General features: G+C 35.5%; 1 protein-coding gene across 2 annotated transcripts in view; it reads left to right on the plus strand.

Moving 5' to 3' along the window:
- The window catches only part of NUF2 (NUF2 component of NDC80 kinetochore complex), a 33833-nt gene extending 14929 nt beyond the window's left edge, over nt 1-18904 (plus strand). The window contains exons 6-14 of one of the 2 annotated variants that reach the window (XM_033200697.1): nt 45-142; nt 1651-1724; nt 3046-3142; nt 4029-4091; nt 7390-7527; nt 9328-9468; nt 11429-11604; nt 12600-12735; nt 18463-18904. In XM_033200697.1, the coding sequence (XP_033056588.1) occupies nt 45-142; nt 1651-1724; nt 3046-3142; nt 4029-4091; nt 7390-7527; nt 9328-9468; nt 11429-11604; nt 12600-12735; nt 18463-18597 (1058 nt within the window). In that variant the 3' untranslated portion in view covers nt 18598-18904. The remainder of the gene's footprint in view (nt 1-44; nt 143-1650; nt 1725-3045; nt 3143-4028; nt 4092-7389; nt 7528-9327; nt 9469-11428; nt 11605-12599; nt 12736-18462) is intronic. The other variant, XM_033200698.1, reaches the window with a different exon arrangement.
- The last annotated feature ends 3420 nt before the right edge of the window (nt 18905-22324 follow it).

Here is a 22324-nt window from a genome sequence, read left to right on the forward strand (position 1 = left end):
GTTAGTTCAAAGGTTTATTTAAAGAGTGTTGCTTTCTATTTTAGAAGCAAAACGGACAAGTCGGTTTTTAAGTGGCATTATCAACTTTATTCACTTCAGAGAAGCATGCCGTGAGACGTATATGGAATTTCTTTGGCAATATGTAAGATTTAAATATGTTTTGGGGTTACATGCCAGATCAGTAACATTATTTATGAACATTATAATCTGTTTTGAAATCATTGCCATAGATAGCAAATTGCTGTATTGCCTTTAGAATTGAATTTATTTTTATATTTATGTAAACTTGCAGATTTTAGTTACTGGAAAGCATATCTCAGAATCGGATTTTCTTTGAAATTTGGTAACATTATGGAGAGGCTGAGTTCTGCTTGTTTTAAAATCTTGTAGCTGAGGCTTGTTTTCCTTTATTAGGAAATGTTAGGGAATATTGATATGTTTACATTTTTTTCTTTGAAGTTTGCATAATGTAGCTTTTATTAAATAATGGACATATTTGAGGTTTATATTGCCTTTTAAATAATGGCATAATTGGACTGTTTGTGGTGGTGTTTATCATGGTTGCTCAGATTCAGTCCAAGGCAATCTCTTTAACAGACAGAAACTCATTTTCCTTTCATCAACAATTTAGAGAATTTGGCAAGATTATGAGTCATCTGTGTGATTTTTCCCATTTGTCTTCAGTAATGGGGTACCATACTCTTAGAAAAGCACCAGAGTAACTCCAAACACTTAGACCCTAGGCTCCAGCTTCACTGAGCTATATAGATCCATACTTCTTTGCACAAATCATGCTAAGCTTATACCTCCTAAACATCATATAATCTTCAAAGCTTACCACATTCATGTGCCAACATACACACACTCTCATAACATAATTTTGCTTGGTTAAGTATCCACTATCTTTTTTTTGTTTGTTTGTTTGTTTTTGTTTTTTTTGAGACGGAGTCTCGCTCTGTCGCCCGGGCTGGAGTGCAGTGGCCGGATCTCAGCTCACTGCAAGCTCCGCCTCCCGGGTTTACGCCATTCTCCTGCCTCAGCCTCCCAAGTAGCTGGGACTACAGGCGCCCGCCACCTCGCCCGGCTAGTTTTTTGTATTTTTTTTTAGTAGAGACGGGGTTTCACCGTGTTAGCCAGGATGGTCTCGATCTCCTGACCTCGTGATCCGCCCGTCTTGGCCTCCCAAAGTGCTGGGATTACAGGCTTGAGCCACCGCGCCCGGCAGTATCCACTATCTTTAAGACACACCTCAGACATCTATCACCTCTACGATGTCCTGTCACCCTTCTTCCGAGCCATTTCCCAAGTTGGGTTAGATGTCACTCTTGTTGGTTCCCATTATATTAAAAACAACAAGCTATTTTGTGGGTTTTTATTCTTGTATCTGGCTCCTCAAGGAGACTTAGCTACTTAAGTTCAAGACCTATAAGTTAGTCTTCTTGAGAATTCTCAGTACTGAGCTCAGTGCCTATGATGAGAGCCCAACATTTGTGTTGAGTAAATAAATTTCTAATTCATTTGTCATGAAGGCCTAACTCTATCTTAAATTTCTTATTTCTGATGGTTCAAACTATAGTATGAGTAAGCATTTTGGACACTCTGATTATGTTGAAATGCACTAATATGAGATGATTAAAATTGCTTTAATAGAAATCCTCTGCGGACAAAATGCAACAGTTAAATGCTGCACACCAGGAGGCATTAATGAAACTGGAGAGACTTGAGTAAGTGGGAGATTTACAAGTAAAATAAATGCAATTTCAAAATGCAAAATGAATTGTAAGTAGTATTTTACAACCCTGTAGTCCACCTTAAATCTCTTTTATCTCTCTTAATAAATAGCAGGGTATTTGAGTTTGCCTTTTCTAAAAAAAAAGAAGAAAGAAAAACTAGTTTTTCTTCTAACTCTTAATTATGTAATACATCCTTTGGCTTTTTCTGTTGTTGATGTGTTAGCCTGATTTGTTTAAAGCCTTTAGCTTACTCTTCTAATTTGTGTCTGGAATATCGTCTTATGTAAGTGAGCAGTAACTGCCTGGACTATGTTCCTTGAGATCAGTTGATTCCATCAAATGTTTACTCTTACAACAGAGTTTTTTGTCTATTTGTTTTATTTTTGACTCAAAGGTAATGTAGGGAAAAGAATCACTCAACAGTTGTGATTTCTTGGCCTTCCTCATATATATATTGATTTTGAGCAGGATTTTTGAAATCTCTTCTAATTTATAGAGATGTCTTTGAGGTTATCTGTTTTAGGTGAGAGATTTTCTAACCTGCCCCTGGTTAAAATTGCCTTTACAGGCAGCAGTAAGCTGAAAAGACTGGGGACAGGCAGACATTAGACTGTAACAGGGTAAAAGATACCACAAACTAAATCAAAAGAAGAATGACAAAGTGGAGAGAAAATTTGCAGCACATGCCACAAAGACTTACAACTCTAATAACAAAACCCATGTAATATTCCTAATATACAAATATAATGTACAAAACTACAAAGCAGCCCTATAAACTGATAGGAAAAAGTATAACTTAAAAAAAAATAGACAAAGGCTTAAAATATATAAAAACAGCTAATATATCAGATAGGCAAAAACTAAATTTGAAAACATTCATAACATTCAAAATATTCATATAGAAGAGACTTGAACACATGTAAGTATTGTAAGGAAGGACTAGTAGTGGAAGAATGGATGATACGGGAGTAAGAAATGTGAGGCGATGATAGCCAGTACAGAGGTAGAGAAATCAGCATTACCAGAAGGAATACAATATTCATTTTATTAGGACTGAAGTTAGAAAGGATAGGTATGTATGTGGATGGATCCATAGATTTGATAGTAGAAAACTGAAGGAGCTCATTTGATTTTTATTTTCTGCCTGTAGTAGAGGCCAGATCATTCATTTTAAATGGTTGCCACATGAAAGGGTGTAATTCAGAAATATAAAAGTAGACGATTTCTTTATCTAAGTTATTTGAGGACAGGTATTTCATTTTAGCCTTTCAAAAGTGAAGAGCAGTATTTTAATCTATTTTGCTGTGTTAAGTTCTGTTCCAGTTGAAGAGCAAGAAGAGTTCAAGCAACTTTCAGATGGTATTCAGGAGCTACAACAATCACTAAATCAGGATTTTCATCAGAAAACGGTATCTGTTGTGAGGCACCTTAAACTTTAAAAAATAAAATTTGTTTGTAGATGTGGTGGGACATATAGTGGAGGTAACAGCACATTTCTTTCTCTATTATCAAAGAAATAGAATATATTTCTGTGCCTATTTGTGCCCCTTATAATGGATACATGCTTCTCTCAACCATCTAGAACCATGATGGGTTTTGTTGGCAAAGTTTTTTGTTGTCTTATTGAATAGAATTTTTTAGGGTTTTCCTAGGTCTGGTTTTGCTGCTTCCAAACCATGCACTGTGGCACCCTGGATACTGCAGTAAACTCTCAAGAATGCATCAAAATGTCTTGAATTTTCAAGGGAACCACTGTAGTACTCAGCATCTGTCATATCCTTGAATTCAAGGAAGTTCACAGTTTCCATTTTTGGTCACATTCCTTTCATATCCTTGTGAAGCTAGGGTTTTGGCATTTGCTGTGGTAAAAGCAAGTACAATGTAAAAATCACTGTGACACAGGAAATGAGAATTCTATATCCAGTCTGAAATACACGCTCCAAGGTACATGAATGTATGCAGTGCCCAGTAGGTACATACATCTAACTAGGAAGTACTCAAGGTTATTTAAAAACAAAATAAAAAATTTTTCTTTCAACTTATATGTATTATTTTTCAAAGGGCTACAATGTTAGGACATAAATATTTAGGCCGTTATTTGGACTTAACTACTTAGTAAAGGAGCTCTTAGATATTTCTTTTGGCTTAGGAGCATCATGAACAGAGAAAGTTTAAAAGAGTATCTGATCTAACACATTTAACTCCTTTCTTACCTTAATTTTATGAGACAGCAGTGAGTGGCTAAATCTGAACGTTTTGAATCATTATAAAACATGTGTTTGCTTTTTCCCTTAGATAGTGCTGCAAGAGGGAAATTCCCAAAAGAAGTCAAATATTTCAGAGAAAACCAAGCGTTTGGTAAACATCTTTTCTTTTCACTAGCATTTAAAGTTTGAATATATTGTGTGGAGGAGTATTTTAGCTGTGTGTGTTATTATTGTCAAATATTTCTCCCTTTTTCCCCTCAAAATGAAGCAATCTTTTTCAACTTAAATATAATAGATGACTATTGTTTTAAAAAATACCAAAACACAGAAATGTATGAAGAAAGTAAAAATCACTTGAAAGCTCACTATACAATCTGATGTATGTCAAAGATTGTATTTGCTATGCATATGTAAATATACGTGTGTAATTTTACGTAAATGATATTAGGCTCAATACGTCTTACCTTCTTTTTTCCCCATTTAGCAATATAACACAGGTATGAGTTTTAAATAGATCCTCATTTATATTAATGCTTGCATCTAGTTGTGCATTATATGTATATGCTGTCTTGTAGATCCTTTTAATCCCTTACTGATAGACTTTCACATTGCTTCTAATTTTTTGCTATTAAACAGAAATATATGTATGTGTGTATCATATGCATACATATGATACATACATACATTTCTGCAACACGCTGCTTTTATTTAAAATAAATTTTTTTGTTTAGGATTTCTGGGTCATAGGAAATACACATGTAAAATTGACCAGTGCAGCCAAACTGATTTCTAGAAAGATACCAATTTATATTACTACCAGTAGAACAAGAGACTGTCCCTTTCCCTACACCCTTGCCAAAATTGGATGTTTTCAGGCTTTTAAAATCTTTGTTACTGTTATATTGAAAAAAAAAATCTCATTTTATTTTTATTTATTTTATTTATTTATTTTTTTGAGACAGAGTCTCACTCTGTCACCCAGGCTGGAGTGCAGTGGCACGATATTGACTCACCACAACCTCCACTTCCTGAGTTCAAGCAATTCTGCCTCAGCCTTCTGACCAGCTGGGACTACAGGCGCGTGCCACCATGCCCAGCTAATTTTTGTATTTTTAGTGTAGGCGGGGTTTCACCATATTATGCAGGCTGCTCTTGAACTCTTGACCTCATGATCTACCCTCCTTGGCCTCGCAAAGTGCTGGGATTACAGGCAAGAGCCACCACGCCAGGCCAAAAAAAATCTCATTTTAATTTAATTCCTTTAATTCTAGTGATTTTGGCAATCTTGCTTAGTGATTTCTTATAATTTCTTATTTTGTATATTACTTGTTTGTGTACCTTATTTATTTATTTATTTATTTTTTGAGATGGAGTCTCACTGTTTTGCCCAGGTTGGAGTGCGATGGCATGATCTCAGCTCACTGCAACCTCTGTCTCCCAGGTTCAAGGGATTCTCTTGCCTCAGCCTCCCAAGTAACTGGGATTACAGACATCTGCCACCATTCCTGACTAATTTTTTTGTATTTTTAGTAGAGACAGGGTTTTACCATATTGGCCAGAGTGGTTTTGAACTCCTGACCTCAAGTGATCCACCCACCTCGGCCTCCGAAAGTGCTAGGATTACAGGTGTGAGCCACCGCACCTGACCACTTATTTATTTTTCAATAAACTCCATGAATTAGGGATTTTAGCTCTCCATTTATTTGTCTGTCAAATTTATATATTTTTTGCACATTAAAAGGTTTATGTTTTTATGTAATAAAATTTATAGATAAGGCCTTTATGTTTTTTGGCTTTAATTGTGTACATAGAAAGGACTGCCCTATTCATCAGATTATTTTTTAATACTATATTTTCTCATTATACTTTTATAGTTTCCTTATTATTTTAACATGTATACTTTAGATCCTTGAGAAACTTACTGCGGTATTATATTTCCCTTATTTTTCTATCATTTTTTAAATTGGGAAATGCTTTCATCTGAGTAGTACTTACTATGGCTCAATTTTATTATTTACTTCTTTCTGTCCCCTTTAAATCCAAGTTAAAACAAACACTTTGTATTTATCAAGTTTAGACCTTTTATAAAGAGGAGACAAGTGATGAAAGTTAACACTATTGTAAGGAAAATAACCTCTAATCTTGTAGAGCATTAAAAGAGAGTAGATAATGTAATTTGCAGAACTCTAAGAATAAAATAACAAAATACACAGAAATTATAGGAATACATTATATCGAACATGCAGTTTTGGCCTCTGAGTTAGCTGATCAAAAAGTAAGAATCTTTTCTTTTAAGTTAAAAATATTTAGACAAATTACACAACACAGTAATACATTCTTGTTACGAAATATTCTCTCTTTACATACACACACACTCACACACGTATATATATGTATATAGAGAGAGGGGAGTATACATATATATATAGAGAGAGAGATTGAGAGAAGGGTACGAAATGTGAAAGGCCTCCTCTCAGCCCATTTTACCTTGAGGTAATACTATTCCCTTCCTTTTTCCGACACCATATGCATACACATATAGAGGCACATAATCATGTGTCACTATTTTGTTGTTCTGTTTTTATAGAAATGTATTTATGTCTTATATGTTGATCTGTGAATTGGTTCTTTCACTTAATATATCTGGAAAATCTTTCCTGTTAGTACATAGAGTCATAGAGGGTCCCCAGACAATGTAAATACAACTTATCAACAAATATCTGAGAAGAAAACTTATAGGAATTTTTTTGACATAATTTCAGACTTAAAACAACAAACTTTCAAGACAATTTCCAGCCACCCTTCACTTCGATTCTTTGAATAGTTACATTCATTTTTGAAATTCAGGAGAAGGGAATTTGTTTTCATTCAGCAAGCATGTAGTGAGCACCTTCTCAGTGCTGTAACTTTATTTGGGTACTTGGAAAACCAAGATACATTTTCACAACTCCAATTTGCTCAGTCTTACGAAACACATATTAAGTACAAAATTATAGAGTTGCACGTACAAAAATTGTACTATTTAAAGAAGAAATGTAGAGAAAATGGGAGCAGGATTTTCAGGGATCAGTACAAATTTAGCAGGTAGACAGGAGTGGGATAATGATATTCTAGGAGGACCCTACTGGTCAAAGAAAGAACACTTATACTTGTCTAAACATAAGGTCAGCATTACCAGATTGTAGAGTGCAGTAGGGAACTGGTGGGAGATGAGACTAGACAGGAAGAGAGTAAGAGCCATGTAATTAAAGGCTTTGAATGTCCTGCTAAGGAGGAGCTTGATCTTTGGCCTACAGACAAATGTGAGCAATTAAGTAGGTAAGTGATGTGTTCAGAATTTAATTTTACCCCCAGAACATGGACCTAATTTCTTTGTTCTTTCCTATTATACTAGAATGGTAAATCACCAAGTTTATTATATCTAATATGTAAAAATGTTTTCTCAACAGAATGAACTAAAATTGTCAGTGGTTTCTTTGAAAGAAATACAAGAGAGTTTAAAAACAAAAATTGTGGATTCTCCAGAGAAGCTAAAGAATTATAAAGAAAAAATGAAAGATACGGTCCAGAAGCTTAAAAACGCCAGAGTGAGTTTTCTTTTTATTTTAATGCATTTGTATCTTTAAAAAAAAACAAAAACAAATTCTTGTTTAATTATGTGTTATTTTTTGGATTTCTGAATTATCTATACTTCCTCTTAAACTTTTTTTGACCTTATTTCTTTGTAGCTTTTCTCTAGAGTGGATATGGGGAAAATAAATATAATTTCAAGACATTTGTTCAATTATGCAACAATTTTTCGAGGCTTTGCTCTGGGAGATCAAAACAGAAATGCTGGGTCATGAGATTTAATTACTTTATTACAAGGGAGAAAAGTATTAAGTAATTTTACAAACAATTGTAATTATAAATTATAATATATACTATAACAAAGTATAAGGTATGCATGTGTGTGGATAGGGGTATATGAGAAATCTCTGTACCTTTTGATTAATTTTGCTGTGACTGTCTAACTGCTTGAAAAATTAAAATCTATTAATAGTATCAGAAAGAGAGGAAAGGAAGTATAGAGTGCTTTGAAATAATGTAATAAGGAGAGCCCAGTTTAGTGTTGGGCTGGAAGTACAGGTGGAAGAGGGAAGGAAGAATGCTACCATTCTTCAGATGCTAGCATTAAAAAAAGACACTTTTCATTTTAAACATAGCAGTACCAAGGCCCAATTCATTGTGTATGGAAGAACATGAAAGGCAGAGGGAACAGCATATGTGAATTCTGTGAGGTAGTAGGGAGTAAGGTATGTTCAAGATTATGGGTTATGTAGGAGATGGATTGATGTGGTGCAATACAAACTTAGAAGTGGGCAGACAATTTACCATCTTTTGTGAAGCATTGTTTTTAAACTATTCATTTAAAAAACATATGTAGTTTGTCTTTGAATTTGTTATCCAATTCTTTCTTGAAAATTAAGATTATCACACAAGAATAGACAAAGATCACCAGAACAGAAATGAGAACCCAGAAATAGATTTGAGTATTAATGAGAAAAGGATGATTTATTTAAGAAACAGTTCTGGCTCAATTAGCTATTCATCTAGAAGAAAAGGGTGTTGGGCCTACACTTTGCTCTTTTACAAAAATAAATTTTATATATATTAAAAATTTACCTTAAAAAATTTAAGTTTTACTGATTTTAGGAGAACATTTATATAATCTTGGACTGGCATAGATTTTTTAAATTAAGATTGGAAACAGAAAATCTAGAGAGAAAAGTAGACATATTAGAACATAATTACAGTGCATATGACAGGTAGAGGAATTATATCCATGATTTGCAAAGATTACAAATTAGTAAGAAAAAAAAAAATTAGGTAGATCGAGGGGTAGGCTAGTGAGAATAAGGGAAGGAGTCTTTGTATTATTACCATGGTTGAAGTAAATATATGTTCATTTTGTAATTTTAGATGAGGAGTTAATCTTTTTAAAAGAATTAACTGTAGTAGTTGTTATTATACAAATGAATAGGAAGATTATAAATGAGTAATATGATGGATAGCCCAGGAGTAATCAGAAATAGTTTGAATATTAGCAAAATAAACTATTTTAATATCATCATTAATAACTTTTGGAAGGTATTTCATCGAGTAATTTAGTAAAATTATGGCACTTTTCCTTTGTTTGAAGATACTTGGCAATTAAAAAACAATTATTTGTGCTTAAACACATGTCAGTAATAATGCTGTATTACTGACCTAGAAATTTAATTATTCCCTGCTCTTAAGGTTTCAGTATTAAATGCAGAAATTATTTAAGAGCAAACAAATTGATACTACTGCAGCTTCATTAAGAAGAATATCAAACTGTGGTCTTTGTTTTTTGTCTTTGAAAGCAAGAAGTGGTGGAGAAATATGAAGTCTATGGAGATTCAGTTGACTGCCTGCCTTCATGTCAGTTGGAAGTGCAGTTATATCAAAAGAAAATACAGGACCTTTCAGATAATAGGGAAAAATTAGCCAGTATCTTAAAGGAGGTTTGTATTGTATGGAATTTTTATGTCTTTGTTATATACAGTTTACTATATAGTTCCTTGGATTTTGCTTTCACTTTTTGTTACTGTTTTCCTAAAGAAAAGCAGGGTCATTCTACAATATAATAGATGTGGCAGTGTATGCTGTGAAAATGACACTTTTCTTTTTAGATATAGCAGTAGCAAGACCCAATTTTTAACCTTCAGATGAAATTAATAACCCAGCACATTGCTGTGTATATGTTGGAAAATAGTACAGTAGCTCCCCCTTATCCTCAGGGGATTCATTTCAAGACCCCCAGGGGATGCCTGAAACTGTGGATAGTAACAAACCCTATATATATGTTTTTTCCTATACGTACATACCTATGATAAAGTTTAATTTAAAACTTAGGCACAGTAAGAGATTAATAATAATTACTAATAAAAGAGCATTTATAGCAATATACTGTAATAAAAGTTATGTGAATGTGATCTCTCTTTCAGAATATCTTATTGTACTAAACTCACCCTTCTTGTGATGATGTGAGATGATAAAATGCCTAGATAAATAATTGAAGTGAGATATTGCTAGGCTACTGTTAACCTTCTGACCATACATCAGAGTAAGGATCATCTGCTTCATGTGATCCTAGATCCTCAAGGCACTATGATGTTGACGGTTGGATGTTGATGACTAGAGAGCCAGTAGTGTATACAGCATGAATCTGCTGTGCAAAGGGATGATTCACTTCCAGGGTCAGGGCTGGGCATGGTGGCTTAAGCCTGTAATCCCAGAGCTTTGGAAGGCTGAGGAGGGAGGACCATTGAGACTAAGAGTTGGAGACCAGCTTGAACAACATAGCAAGATGCTATCTCTACAGAAAATTTAAAAAGTTAGCCAGCTATGATGGTGTATGTCTGTAGTCCCAGCCACTTGGGAGTCTGAGGTGGGAAGATCACTTGAGCCCAGGAAGTCAAGACTGCAGTGAGCTATGATCGTTCCACCGCACTCCAGTCTGAGTGACAGAGTGAAGCCCCATCTCAAAAGCACACACACACAGACATCCAGGGTGGGATGGAGTAGGATGGTGCAAGATTTAATCACAGTACTCAGAACAGCACACAGTTTAATACTGATGAATTGTTTATTTCTAATACTTTCCATTTAATATTTTTAGACCACAGTTGACCAGGGGTAACTGTAACCATGGAAAGTGAAGCCATGGATAAGGAGAACGAACTACTGTCATGGGATTTTAAATTTGTTCTACCAGTTGGAAATGATGTTAGCATCAGAAAGAAAGTTCCAACTTAGTGCCCAACACTGTATCTAGGACCTATGGAGAAATTTAAAGTTTATGACATAGTCCTCTGCCCTGAAGAAATGAGAGCTAATGGCAGTTTCTCAGGCTACAAGCTTGAAAATCCTTTTTTACTTCTTAACTTGATCATCTTCATCCAGACTGCACCTCCAGGATAACTAACATTACATTTGATAAACAATTTCTTTTTTGAGATAAGTAGGGATTAGAAGGTGAGATTTGCCCCAGGTATTCTTTCCCAACTACATAGTCCCCTCATCTGCCATCGGGTCACCCAAAAGAGATGTGTATCTACTGCTTTGAATTGTTTCTAACACCTACCCTTTTCCCTTTATTTTTACTACTTCGGTTCAGATCCTAACCCCCTCAACTCTAGTCTCTTAGCTAATCTTCTTAACATGCCTCCCTTTCAGTCTGTGCTGATAGAATAACGTGATGAAAACACCTCTCTACTTGTCATGTCCTTTCTCAGTATCTCTGGTGCCTCCCTGTTGTCTCTTCTGGTTCGTCTGCATTTTTCTGCCAGGCTTTCAGGCTTTAGAGTTTTATCTCTTTTAAAAATTGTGTTTAATTATAGTTCATCCTAGAAAATACTCTTTCATTTTATTTATAAATCCTCATTGGTTATGTTGACTTTAAATACTTCTTATAAAATACAGAGCCTGAACTTAGAGGACCAAATTGAGAGTGATGAGTCAGAACTGAAGAAATTGAAGACTGAAGAAAATTCGTTCAAAAGACTGATGATTGTGAAGAAGGAGAAACTTGCCACAGCACAATTCAAAATAAATAAGAAACATGAAGACGTTAAGCAATACAAACGCACAGTAATTGAGTATGAAGTTGTTTTCAATTTTAGTGTATTAGAAAGCGATTATGAAAAGCAAATACATTTTTCCCCCAGGATTTCAAAACCTCTATTTTCAAAAAGAGTTTAAACAGTTTTATCTTTATTTCACTTTTAGTTGACTAAAATAGATGAGTTAATTATAAAACTTATACTGCTAGGTCTAGATATAGAGATGGCTTAGCTACTCTTTTCCTAGATATACAGTTCCAATTCCTTTGCATCATTCTTCAGAAGGGTTCTGATGCTACTGATTATTTCAGTGCACTTTAGAGATAGTGGTTTCGCTTGCATCAGAATGAACTAACTGGCCTATCTTATAGTCCAGCTGGTCTTTAGAGTTACAACATTTGTGTTTTGAGGAAAAAGTCTTATATTCAGGTAAGAAGTAATACTTTCCTAAGTATGCAAGTATGTTTTTAGCCAGTATGTTAGGGTCCTTTATTAGTAAAGTACCCACCAGTTGTAAGAATGTGTTTGTAAAATACCTGCCCCAGATATGTCTATGATGCCATTCCTTCAGTTCCTAAAAGGTATGTTAGAGATCATTGAGTATTTCCTTCATACTGCCTCATGCAGATGAAAAAGGGCAGAACCTAAGGATTTTATATTTGTTGCCAAACTGCCTTGTAGAAAAGTTAAACTGATTCACACCTAAGTGTGTACAACTGGGGAAATGTAACTTAAAAAATCTTCATTTAAAAAATGTGTTTATTTATTTATTTACTCATTCACTGACCCACCAATGAGGAAAAAGAAAAATCTCATTAATATATTGAGAGAAATAGTTCATGCTATGTTATGATGTGATTATAGCACCACTCTTTGGGGTTTTCGTTCCTTTGCTTTTATATCTTGAGAAGAGTTTTAGGTTTGTCAAACAAATACTGACACATGGTCACTTTGGAATCAAAACTAGAATCGTGTTTGCCTTTTTAGTTACTGAAGAAGATTAAATATTAGCTGTCTTGATTGTCTTTTAGGGATTGCAATAAAGTTCAAGAAAAAAGAGGTGCTGTCTATGAACGAGTAACCACAATTAATCAAGAAATCCAAAAAATTAAACTTGGAATTCAACAACTAAAAGATGCTGCTGAAAGGGAGAAACTGAAGTCCCAGGTGAATATGTGTTCATAAGAAGTTAATTTCAGATAATCTCATATGTATTTGAGTTGTTAACTGAAACAAAACAGCTTACTTGGTCTCTGTGTGTAATGAGACTTTTAATGATACCTAAAATTACTTTTTATTCTTGTTTTGAATATATTTACCATAAAGCTTCACAAACAGTCCTAAGTTTAATGAGAACAGGCGTCTTGTCTCCTACATTTTTATCTTTAAAAATGCTAGTACAATGCTAAACATAAAAGGTTTACCTGTTTCTATCCTTTCAACTGCCACTGTCTCTAACAAGTAGTCTATTTCTGATATATTTATTATATATTTATTCTCTCCTTATCTTTTGAAGTTTGATTTATATCTTTAAGAGTGTTCTACCAGAACAATAATTCAAACTGCTCTGCCAGAAATCACAAAAAATTGCTATTTATTATGCAAAATCCCTTAGCCTCTTTTTTTTCATTCTTTACCTTGTCTACATTGACAACTGACATCCAGATTTCTAAAACCGCTGATACCTGATAAATATTTAAACATCTGCTGCCATTACTTTCTGCTATCCACACCCAATTTGTAAAAATTCTTAATACTAACAGAGCCACAATAGACAATTCCCTTATCTGTTCTCAGTACCTTATCCCCCAGAAAAATTGTGTTGTTAGCACTTGCACATGTGAGCATTATCTTAAGGCAATGTTAAAAGGAAGGAAAGAAAAGGGAATGGAGCAAGGAAAGGAAGAGGGAAACTGGAAGTAAAAGAAATAAAATGGTTGGGATTTCACTTCCATGGTCTTCCCAATACACTGGCCTGCTTTTTTCTGTTCTTTTTTTTTTTTCCTTTTTTTTTGTATACCTCAACTACTTTTCTTTTTCCTGCCTCTTAACTTGATATTCACCAAGAGTCAGTCTGTCTAGTATGGCGATTAGAAAGACTTAGCAGATATTTAATCCTGCTTCTTAACCAAATCTAATCAACAAATATTTATATGTTATAACGTGGTCTAGGAACAGTTAGTGAACCAGTTACTAACAAATTAGTAACTGGGTTACTAACTGAAATTCGAGGCATCTTTGTCTGTTATGAAATACCCATGCCTACCTTATATTACTTTGAGTTTTATGCCTGTATGTGTTGCCAGTTACATTTGCCATTTCTTAATGGTAGCAACTGTCTAATGTTAACCTTAGCATATCATGTCAAACCATTCCTAGAATGCTGCCTTATGTGTAGTATGCTTTCCAGAAATATTGATAGAATTGAAAGGTCATCTAGCATGGTGTTTCTTAAAACTAGCTGTGTATTCGAATTCAGTGAGGAATTTTAAAATGAACAAATCCTCACCCAAACACATTGATTAGCATCTCCAGCAATGGGGCCCATGAAATTGTGTTTTTTAATGTGGCATTTGAGAACCACTGATAGGCTTGGCTTAATTGTTTTCAGTGGTATAGAGTTTTCAATGGGTATGGTCACCCAAGCTGTTCTACTAGGGCAGCTTTAATTGTTAAAATTCTGTCTCTTATTTTGAGTTTAAAATATTTATTTCTATACTCTGTAGTCAGCCCAGATCTTCTCTGTGGAGCAAATGTGTATCCTTTTCTGCTTAATAACCCTTCAGACATTTGAGGATAATGATCATGGTTTCTTTCAGCCTTCTCATATTCAGGATAATTAGTCCCAGTTTTCCACCATTCTTTATATAGCTTCATTTTCAGATTTATTACTGTCCTATTTATTGTCATCTCTATTTCCTATTTGTCATTATTCTGCTTAAGGTTTAGAACTCATTGCTAAACACAATCTTCCAAAATAATGATGTGACCAACAAGACCCAAAGCACGTTTTTAATAAAGCATAATATTGGGGTGGATTTTTAGCAACAGCATCTCGCCTTTGACTCATATTGACCCTGTGATCAACTAAAGGACTCCTGTCTTTTCCACATACAGTTCTGCCATGTTAAGAGTTTTTCACCATACTTTAGTGCAACTGTTACTTTTAATTCAGAATTTTACTATTTTAGGTTTTATTTATTTCAACCTAGATTTCAAAATGTCAAGGTTAGTTTAAATCTATCATTCTATCTTCCACCATAACTATTTCTCATTGCTTAGTGTCTTTATTTCAACCTAGATTTCAAAATGTCAAGGTTAGTTTAAATCTATCATTCTATCTTCCACCGTAACTATTTCTCATTGCTTAGTGTCACCTCAGATTTGATCTGCATACATTTTTCTTCAAAATAAAAATGTTTACTAGAACAAGGTCCTTTGCTGCATTGCAATTTTTTCATCCTAGAGGCATAGAATTATTGATCAAAACTTTGGGTACAATTGTTCAACTTGCTAAGTTGTTCTTACCTACCTTGATTCAGGCTACATTGTGATATCTATTTGTTACACAAATGAGAAGGTCTCTAAATACTTTGGTAAAATCAAATACTTTGTGTCAAAGAACTCTCCTTAGCTTACTTTATAATCATCCTTGAAGAGAAAAAAGGATATATTATGATTGCCAAATTGTTCTTTGTGCAGTTCTGTTGCATTTTGTGATCATCATAGTCTTTTTTCATTAAATATTCTTTCCCATAGATAATTTATCTCTTCTAGTTTTAATTATTATCTTCATTTGGATAGCTTTCAAAAATCTATGTTTCTTGTTCAGGCCACTCACAACAAAAATAATATTTTAAAATTACATTCAACATTTTCCCACATCTGACCTCTTCTTCACTTTCTGTCTTTCCCTTTTCTTTTTCTCTCTTTTGCTCAACTTCTTCATAAATTTCTTTGTATTTCTCAATGGCATCATTTTCTATCACAAAACATTGAAATTTTGGACTTGCTTTAGATAATCCTGACATCCAGATAATCACCAAGTTAATTTCATGATTGCTTTTACATGGTGGTACTCTTCATACATGTACATAGCCCTTCATACATACAGCGCTCTTACTATTATACATCTATCACATAATTTTGTAGTAGTCATGGATTACAGCAACATTTGCCAAGTTTCTTTGATTTTAGATTCTTCTGCATCAAATATGCCTTGAATACTAAGTACTACCACATTTATCCTGCTAAAATATTATTCTCAATACTACACTTTCTTGTTCAAAACCAGGGCCATTTTCTTTCAGTTCATTCATTCACCCAGTCAGTATTTCAACAAATGGCCAATGTATCTGCTAGGTTTTAGGCTTCACACCTGATTCAGAGAGTAAGTTGTGAACAAGGCAGGAATGATTTCCACCTTAGGACTTTTAAAATTTTCTATTTAAGCTAATCATTTCCATTATTTAAGGCTGAGTAGAAATTACGTCTTCCACATAACTTTCTTTTACTTCTTTGAAGTATCTTTCTCTCCTCTCTCAAATACTATGGCACTCTCAGTCTATTTCAGATAATCTGGATCTGTGCTGTCCAGTGGACAGCTATTAGTAATATGTGGCTATTTACATTTAAATTAATTGCAATGAAATAAAATAAAAAATTTTTGTTCTTTATTTGCACTAGCTATATTTCAGGTGCTCAATATCCAGTCTGTTCTGGTTATATGTTCATTTAGGAAAGAAAGCATAACTGGCGTCTTGCATTGTACTATTGTACTATTTACAGTGCTACTTATACAAAGTACCCAATAATATATTGGGTTGATTAATTTATACGTATGTGATAAATGGCTACACTGGCTATAAGACTCCATGGATAGTGTATAGTCTTAAATATTTCTGATTTGAAAAGTGAGATAGTTATCTAGACTGACACTGTCCAACAGAACTTTCTGCTGTAATGAGAATGTTCTTCTGTATTGCTCAATACTGTAGCCAGTAGGCACATGTGGCTGTTGAGCCCTTGACGTGTGACTAGTGCAACTGAGGAACTGAATTTTTAATTTCATTTGATTAAATTAAATTTTATTAAATTTAAGTAGCCACATATGTCTACTGGTTGCTATATTCGACAGCACAGAACTAGCCTTTGAGTTTAAAAATATTTAGCTTCAATGAGGCCATCACAGTAAGACTTACTTATTATATGTGAATTAGGGTGGATTAATATTATAAAATTCCACTTGGATATAGAATTTAATTGAAAATGCTAAAATACATAGTATTTGTCAGGGATACGATCTGTCACCATTAAACATCTTGTGAGGGTTGGCTTAGAACTTCAAATGTTTTTGTCTCTGTGCCTGTGCCACTGGAATTGGACCTTAATGTTTCATTCACTTGTGGCTCTAATAGCAGGATTTTGCTCCTCCTTGAGAGTGTTATTTGTTCTCAGAAGGAAAGTATTCCTTTGGGTATTTTGAAATGGTTGGTTCAGATACATACAGATTGTATATCTTAATTTAGTCACACTTAGTTTTGATAGTTTCTCATAAGTAATATCTTTCTACCAAATTTATTCAGCTTTCTTTTTTGGAATGAATAAACATATACTCATATAGAACTAGAAAATTAAATTGATTTATAGCTGCTGAATGTGCTGTTTTTTTTTATAATGACATTCACACAAGCTAGCAACTAATTCACCTTATTTTTCCTACAAGATTTAAGAAATAAAGCCTTCAAAAATTTTGATTTATTTTCCTATTGGTTCATATTCTATCATCGTTGTAGTAATTTGATACCTGCTTAGATCTCAGAAATATAAACACACTCTTCTATTTTTGTGTTAGGATTTAATAACTATGTTTGGATTTTTGGAGAATGTTTAGTCTTAAGCATATATTTACATTCACTTAATCTGTAGTAATAGCTCTCAAACTTGCATAGGTGGCAGAGTTGCTGGAAATAGTGTTCTTTTTCAGAACACTGAATTTATACTATATCAAATTATAATCTATATAATTTATTCAGATAGTATCTCTGCTAGAATTTAAACTAAGATAAATAGTAGCCAAAATTATAGGCTTAAGAAAAATTTAGTGGGAGAGACACTTAAAATTGAGAACATTGTATTCATATACTGCTTTTCTTCCCCCATTGGAAAAAGATGGCTGTTTTATTTCAGTGGCAAAACACATCCTGTAACCTTGTAAAATACCAATTTCTTGTGGTATTATGTATATTACAGTTTGAGAATTGTTTTGTCTAAGAGAAATAAATAATGAAAGGAGGATCAATGTTATATTTGACAAGTATGAAATGGAAGAAAATGTGTACAGGCTAATTTGCTTCTTATTTCATCCATAAAAATTGTTTTTTTATTTTTTAAAATTCTTAGCACATCCATATAGGCTTGAACTATCTGATCAGTTTGTTCAAACAACTCTAAAAGGTATTAATATATTTTTCAGTCTTATAGATTGCTTAATAAATCTGTTTGCATACCTTTTAAATGATAATCAGGGTCAAATGCAGAGAGTATAGTTATCTATAGTAATGTAGTTATTTTCCATGTTTAACATGGAAAGCTCTAAAGTAAATTTTTCCTTGATAATTATAAATATGTTTGTTCTTAATGTATTATAAGCCAAACCATTTGTCTCATGTCTCTCCTTTGTTCTTTAAGTAGCAAACTTTTTGATGTGTTTGTACAGCTTACAGAATGAATTTTTAATAAAAGCAGACATGGACATGCACATTTGTATGTGTGTGCATAAGAGTTTAGGCTTTAAAATATTAATAAATATGAATAAACTTGGAATTCTTATAACCATTTGTAGTTTAGGTTGTTGCATGGAATAATTATTATTCTGTTTCATTTTCTACCTAGGAAATATTTCTAAACTTGAAAACTGCTTTAGAGAAATACCACGACGGTATTGAAAAGGCAGCAGAGGACTCTTATGCTAAGATAGATGAGAAGACAGCTGAACTGAAGAGGAAGATGTTCAAAATGTCAACCTGATTAACAAAATTGCATGTCTTTTTACACGTGGCTTGCCATCTTTTAATTTTCCATTTAGAAAGAATAGTTAAGTTGAAGCGAATGGAAGTAACAGAAGTACCAAATAATGTTGGCTTCATCAGTTTTTATACACTCTCATAAGTAGTTAATAAGATGAATTTAATGTAGGCTTTTATTAATTTATAATTAAAATAACTTGTGCAGCCATTCATGTCTCTACTCTGCCCTTTGTTGTAAATAGTTTGAGTAAAACAAAACTAGTTACCTTTGAAATACATATATATATATATATGTTTTCTGTTACTATAATGGCTGTTGTTTTGTTTATCGACATAGGGAGTTGTGGCATTATTGAGTCCAGACTGTGCCCTCAGCATTGTGGTTGAGATCTCATTTGATCCTTACTTAAGCAATTCCAGTAAAAATATCCAGTAGATATTTTTATTACTACATAGATAAAGTAATTATAAAGGTCCTAAAAGATCAGATAGCTGAAGCAAAATTTGAACTCTACTGTGTATGATATTGAAGTCTGGAATGTTTCAATGTACCACACTTTCCAATGTAGTTAACTGAAAGAGAAAGTTTGAGTTTAGTAGTCAATTTCTTCATTGATGCGACTGGCATTTTTTTCAAGAAAAATGAGTTAATATGTGTAAAGTGACTAAAACAATGCCTGGCACATGGTAAATACTCGATAGCTCTTATCTATTAGTATTTAAGGTCATGGAAGCTCCAGGTAGTTTCCTTTGTCAGAGATAATAAAATGTTATTTTAGGGAACGACCAGGCTTTCAATGAAAGGGAAAGCCCCGGAATGGAAGGAGCAGCAAAAACTGGGTGTGCAGGGAAGAACAGATGGGGATACAAAATTGAGCTATTGCCTTTTCCCTTCCTAGCTTCTCTTTAAATATTCATGAGTTTTCCTTCAGAGAAAGGGCTGCCTCTAAGGCAAGGTAACAGGTATAAACATCACCAAATATCTCTCATATTTTAAAAAGTTTGACCCCTTGGACCTATCTCCACCTTTAACTACTGCACCTTTTTTCACAACCAGATTTCTAGAAAACCTAATCTATACTTGTGAATTAGTTTCATTCCTTGTTCATCACGGAAATGTTATTTCTATCCATGCTAATCTTCTTTTTTTTTTGAGACGGAGTCTCGCTCTGTCGCCCAGGCTGGAGTGCAGTGGCCGGATCTCAGCTCACTGCAAGCTCCGCCTCCCGGGTTTACGCCATTCTCTCGCCTCAGCCTCCCGAGTAGCTGGGACTACAGGCGCCCGCCATCTCGCCCGGCTAATTTTTTGTATTTTTTTAGTAGAGACGGGGTTTCACCGTGTTAGCCAGGATGGTCTTGATCTCCTGACCTCGTGATCCGCCCGTCTCGGCCTCCCAAGGTGCTGGGATTACAGGCTTGAGCCACCGCGCCCGGCCTATCCATGCTAATCTTCTTAACTTTCTAAGGTCACCAAAAAATTCCTAGTTACCAAAATTTCATGCACACTTTTTAATCTTTCCTCAAATTCTACCTATCCAGTGCTTTTTTCATTTTGTCTCAGTAACACCTCTCTGTTGGTTCTCTTAATTCCTGTTAATTTTTCCACCCTAGAGCCTCATTCTGTTTTCACAACTCTTGTGTTTCCGTTCTCTGTGCTTCCACCCTTGCCTCTCCTTATTGTAACCTCTATATTCCTCCTTGAAAACTTTTATCTATACCCACAGCTTCCAGTGCAAGCTAAACACCTGTAAACTTAACTACATTTATGTTTCTTTTGTCATATCTCCTGATTTTCAGACTTGCACATCCAATGGCCAGTAGGTGTATTTAACTTATTGGCATTCTGATGAAGCTTAATAATGGACCCTTTCAGAATAATGGATTTAATACATGATATAAAATACAGGATAAAAAGGGAAACCAATTAGATTCAAATATGATTATCAAATATTTAAAAACATATTATGGTTACTAGTATCACTAACTACACTTGTGCCATGGTGGAAAAGGGACTCATCCACTTTCTTATGCTACTACACCTCACTCCCTTATATCCATTTAGTTAGCAAGAACTACACATTAATGTACCCAAATTTCCCTTTCACATCTCCTTTGCTTATGTTGCAAGTTGCATCCTCATCATTACTGTACTTGCAATAATCTTACCAGGCTTCCAGTCTCCAACTCATCTCTATAAAGACATTCGAGTATTCTATCATGCAAATTAGATAGTGTCTGTCATTTGTACAGTTTTTTAGCTTTTCAAATTGTCTTGCCAGGGTATATTAGTGAACTCACAGGGGAATCATGGAATATTTTAAATTTCCAAAGGAAACAACATATTTGATATTTGTGGGACGCCGTCACAAACTACTAGTTGAAGGTCATTCAGAATTACAATGTTAAAGCATGCTACATTCCTTTCAATGGCATCATATTGAGAGGTGACAATGTGCTAGCAGCCCTCTCAGCGCCTCCTCGGCCTCAGCGTCCACTCTGGCGGTGCTTGAGGAGCCCTTCAGCCCGCCATGGCACCCTGGGAGCCCCTCTCTGGGCTGGCTGAGGCCGAAGCTGCCTTCCTCTGCTTGTGGGGAGGTGTGGAGGTAGAGGCCTGCGTCTGAACCCCGGCTGTGCACAGCGCTCAGGGGCCAATGCGAGTTCCGGCGGGTGCCGGCGCTGGCTCGGTGGGCCCCGCACACTGAGCGGCCGGCTGGCGCTGCTGGCCGTGAGGGGCTTTGCACCCTGGCCAGCAGCTGCGGAGGTTGCACCGGTCCCCCAGCAATGCCGCCCGCCGGCGCCGCACTCAAATTACTCAAATTCTCGCTGGGCCTTAGCTGCCTCCGGGCGGGGCAGGGCTTGGGACCTGCAGCCCACCATGTCTGAGCTCCTCCCCCTGCGGTGGGCTCCCACGCGGCCTGAGCCTCCTGGAGACGGGTGCCGCCCCCTGCTCTGTGGCGCCTGGTCCCATCCACAGCCCAAGGGCTGAGGATTGCAGGCGCGGCTCCGGACTGGCAGGAAGCTCCACCTGCAGCCCTGGCGCAGGATCCACTGGGTGAAGCCAGCTGGGCTCCTGAAGCGGATGGGGACTTGGAGAACTTTTATATCTAGCCAGAGGATTGTATGTGCACCAATCAGCACTCTGTGTCTAGCTCAGGGTTTGTAAATACACCAGTCAGCACTCTGTGTCTAGCTCAGGGTTTGTGAATACACCAATTGGTACTCTGTATCTAGCTAACTCTGTGTCTAGCTAACCTAGTGAGGACTTGGAGAACTTTTCCCTCTAGCACTCTGTGTCTAGCTCAAGGATTGTAAACGCACCAATCAGCACTCTGTCAAAATGGACCAATCAGCTCTCTGTAAAATAGACCAATCAGCAGGATGTGGGTGGAGTCAGATAAGGAAATAAAAGCAGGCTGCCGGAACCACCCAGCAGCAACCTGCTGGGGTCCACTTCCACAGTGTGGAAGTTTTATTCTTTGGTTGTTTGCAACAAATCTTGCTGCTGCTCACTTTCTGGGTCCATGCTGCCTTTATGAGCTGTAACACTCACCGGGAAGGTTTGCAACTTCACTGTTGAAGCCAGCGAGACCAGAAACCCACCAGAAAGAACAACTCCAGACACGCTGCTTTTTACAGCTGTAACACTCACCACGAAGGTCTGCAGCTTCACTCCTGACAGCGAGACCACAAACCCACCAGAAGGAAGAAGCTCCAGACACGTCGGAACG

The sequence above is a fragment of the Trachypithecus francoisi genome, unplaced genomic scaffold (genome assembly GCF_009764315.1).
Source record: "Trachypithecus francoisi isolate TF-2019V2 unplaced genomic scaffold, Tfra_2.0 Lachesis_group5, whole genome shotgun sequence".
Lineage (NCBI taxonomy): Eukaryota > Metazoa > Chordata > Mammalia > Primates > Cercopithecidae > Trachypithecus > Trachypithecus francoisi.